At 38.5% G+C, this 17,357-nt stretch overlaps 1 protein-coding gene across 1 annotated transcript in view; it reads left to right on the top strand.

The window, feature by feature from the left end:
* The window catches only part of RFX3 (regulatory factor X3), a 212,454-nt gene extending 196,852 nt beyond the window's left edge, over positions 1–15,602 (top strand). Inside the window, exons 16-17 of the mRNA XM_054583074.1 lie at positions 11,891–11,933; positions 15,364–15,602. Coding sequence (XP_054439049.1) covers positions 11,891–11,933; positions 15,364–15,602 — 282 coding nt within the window. The remainder of the gene's footprint in view (positions 1–11,890; positions 11,934–15,363) is intronic.
* Positions 15,603–17,357: the final 1,755 nt, after the last annotated feature.

Raw genomic sequence — 17,357 nt, 5'->3', positions numbered from 1 at the left:
TACAGCTAACTGTAGGAGGTAGGACTCACTCCAAATAGTCAAATGGGCTCAGTCCACATTTTAACTTTTCACCATATAAATTGGGGACAGTTTCAGAATATGGACTAATTTTTATCTTTATAGTACAGCTCCCCCTAAAACACACACACTCAACAATCAAATACAAACCAGACGCTTAGTGTGTAAGCTTTCATTGTTTTGTTCCAGGTTTCTTTTCTCTGCTTTATGGGATGCATGCACCTTGGTGGTTCTTACTTCCTTCCCCTTTCTACTTTTTGTTAGTAGACATTCAGAACACGCTAGTTGTAATGGTTTTCTTGTTACAAAAAGAACATGTTTTTACACCTCAGCCTACATTGTCTCCAGTTAATAATTTGCAAAAAATAAAGGTGGTATTATCAAAATTAAAGCGTACTTGTGTGATGTAATGAACTGATGCCATGGTTTCCCTCTGAAAGTGGCTTCAAGAGGAGGCTGTCTTAAGTCGGGAGCACCAAGGTTCTTTATTTTCACCCAGTTTTATTTACCTAAGGGATACACTGGCAGGCCCGACTCTGACATTTGCAGGGCCTAGGGTACCCTATGTCTACATATTTTAAAAGTTATGAATCAAACAATAAGTAAGATCTATTCTATCCACTTAGGTTGATAAGTATATCTTGAGAACAACTTGAAAGGCTGGGTTTAAATTTCAAATTCTCAGGCTCCTCGATCCATGTCAGAAAATGGTGACATGGACAGAGCATGCCCCTGGCCCCGCCTCTGGCCCCTGGACCACTTATCTTCTCTTAATGTATCACTCCCCAGCCTATACAGTAAATAGCTCTGTGCTCATGCTTGTGGACACCTCAGCCCAATGTCCAGATTTTGTCCACCCTTTGCAAACAGCTGCCCCTCTTTGGCTATTCCTTCTTTGTTCTGAAGGGTGGACTTGGAGGAGAGACCTACACAGGCATAGTAAGGGATTCAGGGTCATTGGGCAGGGAATTCTGGGGTCACAGATAACAGGATTGTAGTCTAGGGAATGGGAGGGAATTCTAGGCTCCAGGAGGGTACGTCCACTTGTCCCAGTCAATTCCTTGATCTACAGGGAGGGCACGGCCACGGGAAAGCCTGAGCAGGGATCTCTGCAGTATGGCTCTTAGGACAGAGGACTTCTTACTTTTCTCCTCAAAAGCAAATAAGGCCTGTGTTCTTAATTTACTTCCAGACTTGCATGCTCACTCATGAGGGCTCCTAGAGATTTGAAACAATGTAAATGTGCATGCATTTCTCTGTTCTCAGGGGGCAGAGGGGTATAAGAACAAAGCCTCAGGAGTTAGAATCACAATGAAAATACGCTTCCTCTGGACAGAGTGGCCAAAAGCACGTGTTGCCAGGATAGCCGGCTAGCCTGAAGGGCAGGACCAGCAGCGATTATAGAGCCAAATATGTCTTGGTGTGAAGCAAACTGGCAGAACTTATGACATTCTTAGCAGTTTTCAATAAAATTATTTGGAAATACGTAGAAAATTACACTTATAGGAAAAAAGTAGCCAAGGAACACAAAATTTTACCAAATGGAACATTAACATTCCTTGAAAATTTTATGAAATTGAAAATCACTTTAAAGTCTGCAACTGTTATTTCTATTTGTGAAACACTGTATCGAAGCTGCCTGTAAAATACTTTAATTTGGTTCTATTTGGAAGACTTAAGGAAAATATCAGTGCTCTGAAATCCCTTACAATTGAAATTTGAAGATGCTCTCTCCACTATCAAAAACATTCAAAATAGTTGCTGCTATCCAATCCTTTTGTCATCAGTTCTTCTAAATTTTGTTAAGAGAACCGAAATTATAGGAGAATGCTCAGATATGTAAGATTTGTAAAATTCAGAACATTACAAAGTTCAAGCCAATGTTCAGAGATTAGAATTGGAATTGGGTCAGGAAGTGCCAAATCTGGGTGTGAACAAGCCACTTCTGTAGGGAAAGCTTTAAAGGGCCTTATTCCTCCATTGACTTCTCAGAAGGGCAGAGAAAGCAGCAGTTGGTTAGGCCAGAGTTTACATGTTGATAGTAATCTGAGCTCATCAGCTGTTTCTGGTTGTGTGATCATCTATCTCCATTCTGTCATGCGTGTGCGCACACACACCATTCATGTCATTAATGGCTTGGTCAGTATGAATAAACTGACTTCAACTTCAGTCCTAGATTGAGTTTATAATGTCAGTAGCGTTAAGTCAGAGCCTAAGGAACATTTCCATTCTCTGGCAGAACTTCTTACGGCTTCACAGTCGAATGGAATTGTAGAACTTTAAAAACAGTATTTGACCATAGAGTTTTGAAGACAGTAGACCCTGTGTATTTCATGTATCAGGAGAACTAAGTCTCCAAGGATAATTTACCGGTAGAGCTGTGGTTCAAACCCAGGTCAGGCTGGCTCTGAATTCTGTGTGTTCCTTCCGTATGTGCTCCACACCCAAATTTAAATTTTCTATTACCCACTTAATATTTTTGCAACCTGGTGAAGTCATATATATCCACATTGGAATCTTAATTTTCTCATCAAGAAAATAAGCATAAGGACCACTGCTTCACACAGCTATCATGAAGATTAAATTAAGTAGGTAGGTAGGTGATAGGTAGATGGGGTAGATAGGCAGGCAGGCATGTAGTAGGTCTCTTATTTTGTTAGCTTCATTTCCTTTCCCTTTCTTTTTCATAGGTGTATAAATATCTGAATCTGTGTGTATTACTCAAGAGGGACTATATTTGATTGCCTTTCTCTCCAGATTATATTTTTAAATATTGATTCTGCACTGGCAGTCCAAGTAATAATGTGTACAACTAAACCATTGTTTTTTATACTACAAAAATAAGTTTAGAACTTGAAATTAATATAACAGTAACATAAAGGCATGGGAAGGCTTTAATAATACTATATTGCATGGGGGAAAATAGCCTGCAGACAGTTTTTGAATGTTGAGTCAAATGACTCATGGAATTACAAAGAATCCAACGGCGTTGTTTGGGATTGAGCCAAAGTGGTAATCAGAAGCAAACGAATCCAGTGCTTTGTAGAACACAGCCAACAAAATACAATAGGAAAATAAGTCAATTAGAAAAGAAAATGGCAACATGAGGGAAGAAGCATAAACATAATTAGTTCTAACTTGTAATAAATCTTAACTAGAGGGAATGAATGGGAGATATTATAAATACTTGTGAAGTGGGGAGAAGGGATTATATGCAAGGGTGGGCAAAAGTAGGGTTAGGGTTGTGAGTCTGTGAAACAGTTTACTCTTGCATTGTTATTTTTTAATTATTGCATTCTTTTCCATACAAATAACTGTAAACCTGCTTTTGCCCACCCTGTATATAATTATAGTATGTAATTATATAATATATAAATAAAACTTATGCAAGTTAAATTAAGGGAAAAGCAAGTCCCAAAGAGATATCTTAGCCCAACCATAAGATAGAAACCACTTCAGCAATTTTATAGTCGTCTTTTTTTATGTATATTTTATTGATTATGCTATTACAGTCCCTTTTTTTCCTCCCCTTTATCCCCCTCTGTCCTGCCCCTCCCACTAAGACCCCCCCCCCCCCTTAGTTCATGCCCGTGGTTCATACATATAAGTTATTTGGCTTTTCCATTTCCTGTACTGTTCTTAACCTCCCCCTGTCTATTTTGTACCTACCATTTTGCTTCTTATTCCCTGTATCTTTTCCCCCATTCTCCCTGCTCCCCCACCCCTGCTGATAACCTTACCTGTGGCCTCCATTTCTGTGATTCTGTTCCTGTTCTAGGTGTTTGCTTAGTTTGTTTTTGTTTTTGTGTTTATTTTTTTTAGGTTCAGTTGTTGATGGTTGTGAGCTTGTTGTCATTTTACTGTTCATAGTTACAATCTTTTTCTTAGATAAGTCCCTTTAACATTTCACACAGTAAGGACTTGGTGATGATGAACTCCTTTAGCTTTGCCTTATCTGGGAAGCACTTTTTATGCAGGTTTTTACAGCCAGAGGTTTTGAGGCTTTCTTTTCCCACACTGGAACCCTGGGTTGAGCGGTCTGTCTCACTCCCCTGTTCTTCCTCCCGGTTTATCTACACGCAAATGTGGCACCACCTGGCCCGCCAGCCAAGGACTTGCCATCCATCCTCTCTGTGTGTCCTCTCTGCCTGGGTGCCCATCTCTGTCCCTTCTGCCGGTCTGGATGAATGTTTCTTTAACTCCTTGGCTGTTGGACTTCCATACAGTTCAATTTTCTGGCAGTTCTGGTTGTTTTTTTGTTTTTAAATTTGTTGTTGTCCTTCTTTGGTTGTGCAAAGGGGCAAAGTTTTACTATCTATGCCTCCCTCTTGGGCAGAAGTCCTATGGTCTTCTGTTATTAGTGCTGATTACAGCTTAAAGATCTTCTTTCTAGAGCAAATGATTCATTGGCAAAAACTGGAAAAATGTACATATATACATGTGCATATGTTTTTCCCTATATACATATTTAAAGGTACCACTGCTGCCAGAACTGATCGCCTGTATTGGACCAGAGCATGACTTTGTTCTAAATCTAGGTAAGGCTTACTCCTAAAGAGTAGCTGAGGCCCCCAAACTAGTCTTTTCTAGTTCAGGCTTTCAACTGTTTGGCCTGTCGGCTGTTGATCTTGATCCTCAGGTCAGCAGGAATGCCTGAGGTCACACAGTGAAGTTTGCTTTGTGGATTCTGTTGCATATGCTACCTGTGGTCATTCCCTCCCAGCACATTGGTGTCTGGCTGCTGGCCTCTGTCAAGCATGGATCCTTACAGAACCACTGAGTAGTGCTAACTCAAAGGGGCTTTCTGAGGTCTTTGGAGCTGCTTGTGGTGCAGTTTGTTGGCATGAGTTGAACCTCATAAAACTGTACAAAGACCAGGATGTATCCTATTCCATAATTTTAACATTAGAGTTACTCCATAGGCCTCTGTTAAGATGTGACGCTTAGGGGCTTTTTTGGCTCCACTACCCCATAACTTTTGGTTTCCTCAGTTTTGTTTTTTACTTCTTTGTCTAGAATGACTTCCTTATGAATCATTAACAACTTTTACCTCTGTGATCCTGGTAAACTTTTTGGATGTATGGTTGGCTTCAGCAAACCTAGACCTTGAAATGCGTGCTGTAAAAAATGTTGACTGGTAGGAAGTTGTACTTAAAATTCTAAGTCCATAAATGAAAAATAAAGTAAAAATGTCCTTAGTGACAAATATAACATAAAACATGAAATTATGTCTATATAGTACCCCACCCTGACCCCAGTGGAAAACACAACACAAACAAAATTGAGGAAAAAATTACTATGTCCTAAACAGCTTAATCTGGAGGGTACGTTTCCTTTAATAATAGAAAAAATGACAAATATTTTTACTTTGGCAGATTTTTTTTTCCTTTCTTTTTTTACCCCTTCAATTTTTTTCTTTAGAAACATGTTTTTTCTTTTAAATTGTTTTTCCATTATAATTTACATTCATTATTATTTTGTATTAGTTGCAGGTGTACAGAATAATAGACAATCATAAACTTCACAAAGCATCCTCCCTCTATTTCTAATACCCACCTGGTATCATAGATAGTTATTACTATATTATTGACTATATTTCCTATGTTGTACTTTATATCCCCATGACTGTTCTGTAACTATTAACCTGTGCTTCTCAATCCCTTCACCTTTTTCACCTGGTCCCATAACCCCCATCCCCTCTGGCAACCATCAGTTGGTTCTCTGTATCTGTGAGTCTGTTTCTGTTTTGTTTGTTTGTTTATATTCTCTAGATTCCACATATAAATAAAATATGATATGATATATTTGTCTTTCTCTGACTGACTTATTTCACTTAGCATGATACTCTCTAGGTCCATCTATGCTGTTACAAACAGTAAGGTTTCATTAGTTTTATGGCCAAGTTATGTTCTACTGTATGTATGTACCACAGCTTTTTAATTTAGTTTTCTATCAATAGGCACTTCGAGTTGCTTCCATATTTTGGCTTTAGGCAAATGTTTTTTAAAAAACAGATACCTGCGGTAGGCAGTTTAATGGGCATCCAAAGATGTCTACATAGTAATCCCTAGGACCTGTGACTATGATGGGTTACAGATGGAATTAAGTTTACTAATTCATGAACCTTGAAATGAAGAGGTTACCCTGGATTATCTGGACAGGCTCACGGTGATCACAAAGGTCCTTAACAGTGCAAGAGAGAGGCAGAAGAGTCGGTGTCAAAGCGATGTAGCGGGCGAAAGACGCAGCCTGACATGGCTGGCCCTGAAACCGGAAGGGGGCTGCGCCGAGGATGGCGGGCAGCCTCCACAAGCCGGGAGAGGAAAGGAGAAGTGTTCCCTTAGGGTCTTCGGAAAGGAGTGCATCCCTGCCAGCACCTTGGTTTTAGCTCAGTGAGACCTAGTTTAGAATTCTAACCTTCAGAATTTGAAAATAATATGTATGTATTATTTTTAGCCACTAAATTTGTGGTAACCTGGTAGAGCAGCAATAGAAAACTATTAAAGTAAGAAAGCGATATTGCTCTGAAGTCATTTATTATTTGTGGATTGTAGACTCTCCCTCCAGTATATTATTTTTTCTTCCTTCTCCTCTCAACATACATTTTGCCATTGTTTCTCCCTTGATAACTCCACCCTGAAGACCCTCCTCACCTGTAACTACTCCCCATTTGCTTTTACCAGTGGAGAATTTATGCTGTTGGACTACCTCCTCACATCTTCACTTACCATCCAAATTGGAATGGACTTCCCACTAGGGAGGCTTGCGCCATCTGAATTACTATAACACGCGTGACCTTTTTCCTGGTCTCTTCTTTCAACCTTCAGCACCATCTCTTCTCTCATCCTAGACTTCTTCACTATTCGCACAGTTAAATGCCAGCCATGATCTGCATGTCTATACATGAAAGCCTCCATGGGAAAAAGGGAAGATGAGTCCTCCAAATGGCTTCCCATCTTTAAAAGTTGACCCATGTTTCTTTCCTTGTGACCTACAATTGTTGCCCATGTGCCTGAGTCCCGCTAGCCCTTAAAGCCTCTGGTTCCGTATCCTTCCTGTCACCAAAGTTTTCGCACTGTCCTTAAAGACAAAATCTTCCATTCCTGTCACTGTTTGTGAACTGGAGCAGATCTTCCAGGGTTTCTAAGCTCTTCTTCTAGCCAGGGGTCAGCCCATCATCTGTTTTTGTAAGTAAAATTTTGTTGGAAAACAGTCACACACATTCATTTACTATTGTCTATGGCTATGTTTGCACTATAGTAGTAGTTGAATAATTGTTCCAGGACCATAGAGACTAAAATATTTACTGTCTGCCCCTTTACTGAAAAGAAATTTTGCCAACCCCTATTCCTGACAACACACTGAGAGAGAGAGAGAGAAAGAGAGAGAATGAATATGTATCTGTACCTGTAAATCTATTAATCTGGATGCACTAACAGGTTTTCTAGTAAAATGTACTTCCTACATGGAATGTTTACCTGGCTACCTGATATGATGTGGCTATGATTATTCACTGATCCTTTTTCCCCAGGGTAAACTCTTCCACAGGGAAAGTGTCCCTATGAGTAAGGCTTTCCCCCCAGTCCCTGAACTCTGTTGCCTCTACTCCCTACTTCTATACCCAGTCTCTGCGAATGGGCCTCCTGTGAATCCTCTCCTGCTTGCTGTCAGGGCTCCATAAATTCCTCTGCATTCTTTCACTTTCCAAGGATTGTGATACAAGGCTTGTCCCCCTCCCCATGCAAAGTTCCTGCTGCTGGATCTCATGCGCGGTAGCCTCTCAGTGCACCCATGGGCTGCATTTGCCCTTCTGAGCCCAACTCCTCTCATGGTGCCTCTGCTTAAAGACAGGTGTTAGGCCTCACAGTCCTGTAATGAAACTCCTCAGCTGCTTGGCCACAGGTCAGGGTCACTATCAGGGTGTCTCTCAAGGATCCTGTCTTGCAGTTGCACTGGCCGTGCTGGCCAGGTGCCCATTTACACTTCATGGCTGTTACTAGTCTTAACATGAATTTATGGTCTAGACTCTCACTGGCTGACTTGACCATTGCTTTTTTAATCTGCTGTTGTCCAGAAGGGTGCTCATCGTTACGACCCTTTGTCAGGACCTGGAGGGAATGGTTTCTAGGATAGGAGGTCTTTTTCTCCTGAAAACAACAGATATGCTTTCTCTGTGTTCCATTCTATTTCTACTCTTATGACATTCCCTATTTTTCTGTCTAGCCGACAGAATTTTAATTCCTACGTATATCAAAGGCCATACGCTTTCTAACCCCAGGGCACATTTTAAAACCCTTAATTTATATTCCTTTCTCCATGTATGGAACGTACATTCTTTCTCTCTCTCTCCCCCCTCTCACATGTCTCTGTTTCTTTCCCTCCCTCCTTCCCTCCCTCCCTCCTTCCCTTCTTCTCACCTCTTTCTAGCTTCTAAGAATCAGAGTATCTGGTCTCAAATCTAACACCACTGTATTTCCTATATAATGTTAGACAAATCATTGTCTTCAATAGCTATAAGATTAAACCTAAGCTCTCTACCCTGCCAAATATATGTCTTTTTGTGAGGCTGCAAAGAGGAAGCAAATTCATTCATTTGGTTATCAGGTCATGTTTATCAGATTCGGGGATATATTTATGAAGAAGACAAACAGAGTCGGTCCTTACCCTCATGGCACTGGCGTTAGGGCTGGGAAGACATATACTAGATGAGGATGCAAAGTAAGTGTTGTGTATTGTGGTAGGTGCTTTGAAGGAAACGACTGAGAATGACAGGAAAGGTGATACTGAGGGCTGTCAGAAAATGCCTCTCTGCAGAAGTGATATTGAGAAAGCAGTACTTGAGGTCCTAATATATGAGAGTGAGCCCATCATATACTGAACCATGACGGTGCTTTCTATAAGCTGTAACATGTCACCTCAGTGAGTAGTACCCCCTCCGGTCCCCTGGGCAGTGGGGAAGTTAGGAAGCAGCAACAGTTTTTCCATTTCTGAAGCTACAACTACAGCGACCAACTTTCTTACAAATCTCCCTTTTTTCATCCAAATCCTTTATCTTTTCCTCCTCTTCTGTTTCTGGCTTGTGCTAGCCCAAGCTAAATACATGGCCCTCCGGCCCCTGTCTGCGATGCGGTCTTGCCCAGGCCCGCTCGCAGTCTTCCTGCCACCGTTGATGGTTTTCCTTCCCACTCTCTCCAAAACCCTTGCGACTGATTTCCTTTTCTAATAACCGTTCACGTCTAAAGCTTTCTCAAAGGTTTCCAGGTTGCCTCATTTTTGGTAAAACTGCCTATCCTTCATAATAAGCAACTTCTGATACCCACATCCAGAAAGAGGGAATATTTTCAGATTGAACTGACTGGAACTGGCTGGTACAGTGTCTAGCACATAGTAAATTCTGAATAAGTATTTATTGAATAATGACTGTATTAACTGATTCACCTAATCTTACTCCGACTATCTAGAGGATTGAAGTGTTTTTTCTTAATTACATGTATATTCTTTGCTCACATGTAAAATGCATATAAAAACCTTTATCTTTAGCTATAAAGGATATCAAAATCTTACCCCTTATTTACAAGATATTTTAAATCCGTTATATTTGCTGTTCAGGTGAAATTTTGTCATTGATCCTAGAGATACCTAGAGGCATTGACAGTGTCTCTAAAACTTTCAATAGTGTCCAGCACAGTGTATGGCCACAAGCACACAGAATTTAGTATGCATATGTATTTTTACCAATGGTAACAACAGTTACTGAGATGTCAATTGGTTTGGCTTTCATTTTTAGCATCCTGAATAATGATATATACATATATATATTTAGATTGAGCAGAAACTTCCTAAGGAAAATCTTTGTATTGAGGAAATTGTCATATTTTCAGTTAAGCAGCAACTAAAAGCAGTTTTTCTTTTTAAAAAATTTCAAATATGTCCAGAGTATGGTTTGTGTGATATTATTGTTCATCAGTGGCAATAAAAATTTAGTCTCAGATTATTAGTGGAATATTTATTTTTCATAAGTATGTAGGGATGTTTAGAGTCATCACTGCCAACTTGTTTCCAGAGTTGGATCTTAATTGTCAAGTATTTATTTTAAAGAAACAAAAATCTTACTGTGTTGTATCAATTAGAAATAACTTATAAGTGATCCCTTGGCTTCAGATTCTCTGTTTGTAGTCCTATAATAAAGTAAAATAAAGTGTCTCATTGATTTTTGTTGTTGTTGTTGTTTGTATATACTCTTTAATTCAAGAAATTTATGTAATTTAAACTCTGAATTTTTCATTTTGATCCATATGGTCAGGACCAACTTTAAAATGACAGTTCAGTGTTCATAATTTTATCATTTGTTTCCCTAAGAGATGTACCTATAAAGTAATGGGGCAATCTGCCAAACATACTAGGAGTTATGTGTCAGGGAGGCCCTTGTCCCCTTCAAAGCAGTCACCTAGGAAGGCCGTACATTTGTTCCAGTAATGCTGTTATGGCTTAAAATGTTGTGGAATGCCTCTTTTTAAACTGCTTCTGAACTGCTAAGAAATAATAAGGAGTATAATGACATTATTTTGAATACCTAAATTGTGAGAGGTGAATTTTATCTTGGTGAGTAGTAACAAATCATCCAAGAACCAACTATAGTGAATAAAATTTGGAGTATGATTTGGAGTCACAATTGATGTAAAATAATAAGGTGGGCTTTCTTGAATAACATATAAACTGACTCTTGAAATTGTCAAAGAGGAATTCCAGGACATTAAACCGTGGAATAAATGTATATGCTCCCAAGGTAGCTACTATGAAGAACAATACATGTTTAGGTTTAATAAAATGTGTATGTTTGCAAAATAAGATCAGTTTTATTACTTTATAGACATACCTTGTAGATGAAAAAAATACTCCTATCATGGAACTCTTTATAAGCAAACTTCCGAATGTAAGTAGCATTTCTGTCTCACCTTTTTAAAAGTCTGTTGAGAAACCTGAATTTCTAATAATGACTTATTTTGATCTTCAGCTTTAAAAAAAATGTAATGTTTACCGTTTAAAAAGTGGATGAGTTTAGGTTTTACTTCACCATTTTCCAATTCACTTTGTTATTTCTGCTCTTCAATTTTTTATTTAGTGTATTCATCTTTGTTCACCTTGAGATTCTCAATATGTATTCTCTTATTTTAAAATTATCATCTTCTTGAACCAAGGTAGAACATAAAGTCTCGGCTGAAGGTTACTAATTGTTTCATGTTACTTCAAGCTCTTTTTGTTTGCGCTATAATGATCAGATACCTTTTTTAAAGTGGAACCCCATTATCCTTTTAAATAAGAACATCGAATTACAAATAGCTAAGTCTTTTTATACAAGTAAATACTCTCAGCTTTGGAGTTCCTCTTAATGTTTTTCATTTCAACTAATAAAAGCTTGAAAAACAATTCAACCAAGTGGCTGGACCGTGTTTTTCTAGTGTGGACTCCAGGGGGACTCGTGGACTGGGCATGGGAGTGGAGCTGTTGCGTCCTGCTTCGCCGGAGCTTTTCCACGTCCTCCACGTCCATGTTCATCCAGGCTGCCAGGCCCCTATTTCTTCACTGCTAAGTTGAGATAATAAAAGTGAAATGGAACGTGGAAGGCAGAGAAAATTGTCATCCTTTGGCAAAGTGGCTAAGACAGCTAAATTGTGGCACAATTTAAACTGTTCAAATTTGGCAAGTTTGATTGAAAAATTACATGACCTGTATAGCTAGAGAACAAAACGGTCACTAGTTTATAGTTTAAAAAATCATAGTGTGGGCTTTTTTTTTTTTATTACCACAGACTGATAATATTATTTTATTCTGCTTGGCAATAACTTTTGCACAAATGACTGTTGTTTTGCAGTTTGGTGATTTAAATGCTGTGTCTCCTGGAAATCTGGATAAAGGTAAGAATTGAAAATAATGTACATTGTTAAAGACTTTATTTAACTGAGAAATTCTCATAGAGGAAAATGTAGTGTGTGTCTATGACCCTCATATTCTGTGGAAATGGCATACAATCCTAGATGAATATGACAGTATGTCTTAGGAATCCTTCACTATTTCTCCATTTCTTTGCTTTCTTTATGTGAGGTGCCTTAAATGCCAGAATTAAATTTAAATGCTGTTACAAGCTCATTTTGACTCTTTGCCTGAAATTCATCATAAGTAACAAGAAATTATTTCTATCTCCAGAGTCCTAGAGAAAAGTGATAAAATTGGTCAAAATATTTTTATTCAAGGCCTACCTGGCAAGAGAAAAGATTCCTCAGCCTCTGTATCACCACTTCACACTTCTCAGTGGAAAAAGAACTCAAAAAGAGCAATGGTGTTTACTGTAAAAGCAAGATCAGTAGTGGTATAGATGGAAAGGATACCATATGTTCTTAAATTTCCTAATACTTTGTTTATGCTATTACAGTTGTCCCTAATTTTTCTTCTTAAATTTTAATGCCAGCATTGCCACTCTAATACGACAATACGATATATATTCCTGAAGAACCTTCTGCTCTACAGAACCACAGAGTAAAAGGAATAGGGTTCAGGGGAAAATATGGTTGGAATAGAGCAAACACAAGCAAAAAAATCCTATAAAAAATAATAGCCCAGTTTTTATAAAAATGTAAAATTTCTGATAAACAGTAGAAAATGTAGGCCTTTTTTCAAAAACAAACAAAAAAAAATGGGTTTCAAGGAATTGAGTTCTATAGTCAGGGATAATGTGCACAAAGACTGGTGAGAACAACACGATTGGCCCTTCCAGAACACAGCCAGAACCAGTGGGCATCTGAGGCAAGAGGGAGGACTTGGGGAATCTGCACATGAGCACAGTGCTGTTTTCTGGAGCATCCTGTACTAGGTCGCTGTGTCCAGCAGCTGTGCCTCCTTGGTGGTAGAAAACATTAATGTGCCAGGAAAAGTCACCTGTGAATCCACAGCACCCCCATGTTGAACTGTCAGTCTCTACCAATTGTGGATGCATTAATTCCTGTTAGAGTAACATGCATAGTAGCAAAGCAGGAAAAGTAGAAAATGATAGCTCAAATATATTGTTGCTACAAGTATATACTCTAGGATTAGCCAAATAACCCTCAGAAAAGTAAGTTAATTATAAGATGATAGTAATTTGTAATTTCTGAGCAATAATGGTGGCAGTTGAAACCCATGTCCAACGTAAGGCAACCCTGGAGAGGCGCTGACTCCAAAGCCTCATGACCCAGATTTGGGGGTTCTGTCCCTCGGGTGCCCGGACGTGCACTAAGATTTGGCCAAACACTGAATGGCAGCCAGTCCTCTTTGTAAAGTGCTGAACCAAAACAAGGTCTTCAGTACACTCCAGTAGCCCCAAATTTTAATTTTGTACACCAAGTGTTCATAATCATAAGCAGGTTTCCCAGAAATGTCTTTGCGTCTTTATAGGTGCATAAAATATCTATGGAATTGCATTCTTTGCCCTTAGGAACTGGACCAAGCATTCTCGCTTTTGTGGATTGCCTTCACTCTATCCAAAGGCACCCTGTCACCCCAGCATGGACCTAAGCAAAAGCGGCCTGGAGCGCTGACCTTTGTTCAGTCCAGCACCCCGTTGCCACCGTCCCCATCCACAGCAGGCAGAGGAGAGGACTTTCCTCACAGTCTCTTCCCTGGCCTACCTTCTTGAAATGGTTCTTTTTTTCCCTTTCAGTGCTGTTTTTTGTTTTGTTTTGTTTACTATTATTATTTTGACACTATTTCTCAGGCACAGTAAAGTAGGTAGAGAGGGAGCTGAGAAGCAACGTGATTTTACCTCCCATACGTGGTGGGGCCCTGATGATCCCATCCACACCCAGACCTGATGCTTCTTGAGATACACAGCCAGATTGTCCGGATCAGAGCCTACGGCTTGAATGTGAAAACTTCAAGACTTTTTGTGGGCTCTTTCCTCGTAATAAAAGTAATAATACCTCTGTATAAATATTTCAAGCAATACAGAGAATTAGAAACTACAGAGAGTGAGACTTCATAGTCACAAGTGTAAGAGACTACTACCATTACCAATTTTGTGTGAGGATCCTTCCTTTTTTTCTTTATATAATATATAAACAAATGCATTAACTAAACAAAGTATCATACAAATGTTTCAATTATACCTCCTTGATGAATCATGTGTCTGCCAATGTATCCTTCTTCCTGCAGCCAACCAGTCCTTCAGCTGTGCTTGTTCTAACAAATCTAATATTATCAAGCCCATTTTGCATATAAAATACATGGGCCAGAACATCTTTTGCCTCATGTAAGAGTTCTGTGTTTATCGCTTAATGATGCTTTACAGACATCATTTCTAGTCAGTATATCTGAACTCCATCTTTTTAATTACCTATACCATTTCTCAGGAGATTTTGCTCCTGGCAACTGTGTATGGCACAACTGGACATGGAAGGTCCCTGTTATTCCTAACCAGTGTTCTCTGGAACCATCTTTGCCCCAGTTGATAATAAGAAAAGTCAAGGGGCCCCATGATATTAAGAGCTGCATTAGCAGGGACTTGTGTGGTAGCTGTGCCCCAAAAGGTAAAACTAGACTCAACCTTAGAAAGAGTCCAGCTTTATCTGACTGAAGAGCTACTCGTACATGACATGCCATTGAGGAAAATATCGTGGAGATTTGATTCTGCTTTTACAAGTCACTGTAAGTCAAAATATAACAAGTATAGAGATTCGAGTATTTTAATAATAAATGAGGTGTTCAATGTTATTATATATGTCTTTTTTTTTTTTAGTAAACAGTAAAACTTGTTGAAGTTAGAGTTAAAAGATTTTTAAGGCAAAAATATATTCCCACTGTTTAAAAATGATCACTCGTGAAGAGGTATTCTCTACACTCTTCTGAAGAGAATGTTACACAATAGTAAAGCTGTGTGAGCATTTCTTTCTCTACTTTTGAATTGTAACTGTGCTGCTGGAAAAAATTAAATGGTATTCCATTATAATTATGTTTTAGTTAATATAAAATGTATTAAAATTTAGAGGTAACAGTGACTATATTTAATACATTTAATTTCCAGAAATGAATACCAGCTATTAACAGTGAGTAACAGTGTTGCCAGGAATGGAAATTCATTGTGCATTTTTAATCTGATACTACTGCCTCTGTCTTTATAATTTTTCATAATAGGAATCAAGGGCCTATTTAATATTGTGGTCTACCACATTCGTGTGCACCAAAAAGTCTTTATAGTAGCCCCTGCTTATCCATGATATATAGGTCTCACCTGTTAAAGTGTATCTAAAGTATGTGTTGATTGCCATTTTCCAATTTGCCTTTTGGTAATAGTCTTGGTACTGTTTGTTTGTGCAGATGAAGGCAGTGAAGTGGAAAGTGAAATGGATGAAGAACTAGACGATTCTTCAGAACCTCAAGCCAAAAGAGAGAAAACTGAGCTGAACCAGGCATTTCCAGTGGGCTGTCTGCAGCCTGTTCTTGAGAGCAGCGTGCAACCAAGCCTCCTGAATCCAATTCACAGTGAGCACATCGTCACAAGTACTCAGACTATCAGGCAGTGCAGCGCTACAGGAAATACCTACACTGCAGTCTAAAGAATATTAAAGTGTATTTTTCCAGCTAACATTAACCCTGTTGATATTGGGCTTAAGTTGAAAATTTAATAAGCCTGAAGGTCGACTGTTGTCAAATTCTATCTGTGCTGAACATTACCTTTTTGGAGTTGTGAAATGGAATGGGTGTATGTATTTTGCCAGGTCTTTTTTTTTTTTAATGTAAACAAATGATTTGCCTCTTAATAATAAGAGTTTTTTTCCCCTTAGTTTCAGGTGTCAAGAAGGATTTTTACAACACTTAATATTTTTGTTTTCTTATAATTAAAAGTAATTTACATTTTTGTAGTTTAAATATTTTATTGTTGATTGTTAGTCTTGGTGTATTTCATGTGTAAATTTTTATTTAGATGCACTTCTGTGAAATATCAAAAGAAATGAATTTCTTTGATTTACACTGGAGGCATGCCCATTTGGCAGCAGATGCATCAAATTTGCTTTTGAAAGGTGCTTTTCATTGGACAGAACTACAAGACACTATTTTGATAACATTTTGGAGTATGGAGAAAGAATACAGAGCATTTTTATTATAGTGATAGAGGGTTGGGAAGGTCATCTATTTTTCTCTGAAGAAAAATTGAGCTGTGCATTTATCAGTTCAGAGTAAATGACAGAAATGCAAGAGATTATGCTAATATGTACATAATTTGTGTACATAATTATTAAATCATGTTAATGCAAGCTTCCGTTAAACATTGAATTTTAACTGTTATTTGCATACCAATTCCTCTGTTTAATGACTACTGATTCTGTATTTGGGACCACTGCACAGATGCATCCTGCTGTTGAGTGGGGCTGTTATAGTTAGATACTGAAGCTGAAAAAAATGACTTGACTTTTTTTTTTAAGTGTACATGCTACTTATGCTGAGCTGGACGTACAGGAAACCATTCCATTGGATGACTTTCTTTTATTCCAGGTCTTTTTTCCTAATAGTAGTTCGATATGCTGCTATTATAAAAGAAAATTTATAGAATGCAAGGAATGTAGCAACCTGCATATCGTTATTTCCTTCAAAAATATTTCCTGGTTTCTAAAGTATGTGGATTTAAATTTTAAACAGAACCTGAAGGCAGTGTAACTGGCACACCGTACCGTTGCTTATCCCCGATTCTGTAGGATTTGGGTAGGTGGCTGGATGGACCAGTGCCATTGAAGAATGTACATCAGGGATCATCGTACCTCGGCTATAACATGGTGCCTTAAAACAGAACTGAAGCTAAGGTTTAGTAAGGCTTATTTTGTTCATGTCAATTCCTCTTCAATCCACTTGACAAGATGTGCCTGTCATTTTCAGATTTTCGAAGTAAGGACAGGTTACATGTTCTTCAAAGGAAATGTAGGGCAAACAAAGCAAAACAAAAAGACAACAAATCAGTTTCCCTCTTTGAGTGACCGTGAATCTATTTTTTGTTCTTAGAGCTGAATATTACTTGATTATATAATCAGATTGCTTAAGAATGTGGAATAGCAGGCTAGTTTTAATTACCAACTTGTTACATAAAATCATATATATGTTAGACCATTCTTATCTAGTTATAATTTAAGAAAGTTAAAATAAGGTACTTATTGAAGTGCATCTTTTCAGTCTAAATGTTCGTCTGTGTGTCTGGGTGTCTGTGTCCACATGCCACATGAGTGCCCGTGGGCAGGAGTCAGCTACAAAATCAGAAGGTGAGATCCTAGAGTGGGTACACCCGTCCCCATTTTAATTTACATGAAGAGCCAAGGTTCTTT

This window comes from Pteronotus mesoamericanus, unplaced genomic scaffold (assembly GCF_021234165.1).
Source record: "Pteronotus mesoamericanus isolate MK-2021 breed Mesoamerican mustached bat unplaced genomic scaffold, CSHL_Meso_final contig_73, whole genome shotgun sequence".
Classification (NCBI taxonomy): domain Eukaryota; kingdom Metazoa; phylum Chordata; class Mammalia; order Chiroptera; family Mormoopidae; genus Pteronotus; species Pteronotus mesoamericanus.
This window is presented reverse-complemented; position numbering and strand designations above follow the sequence as displayed.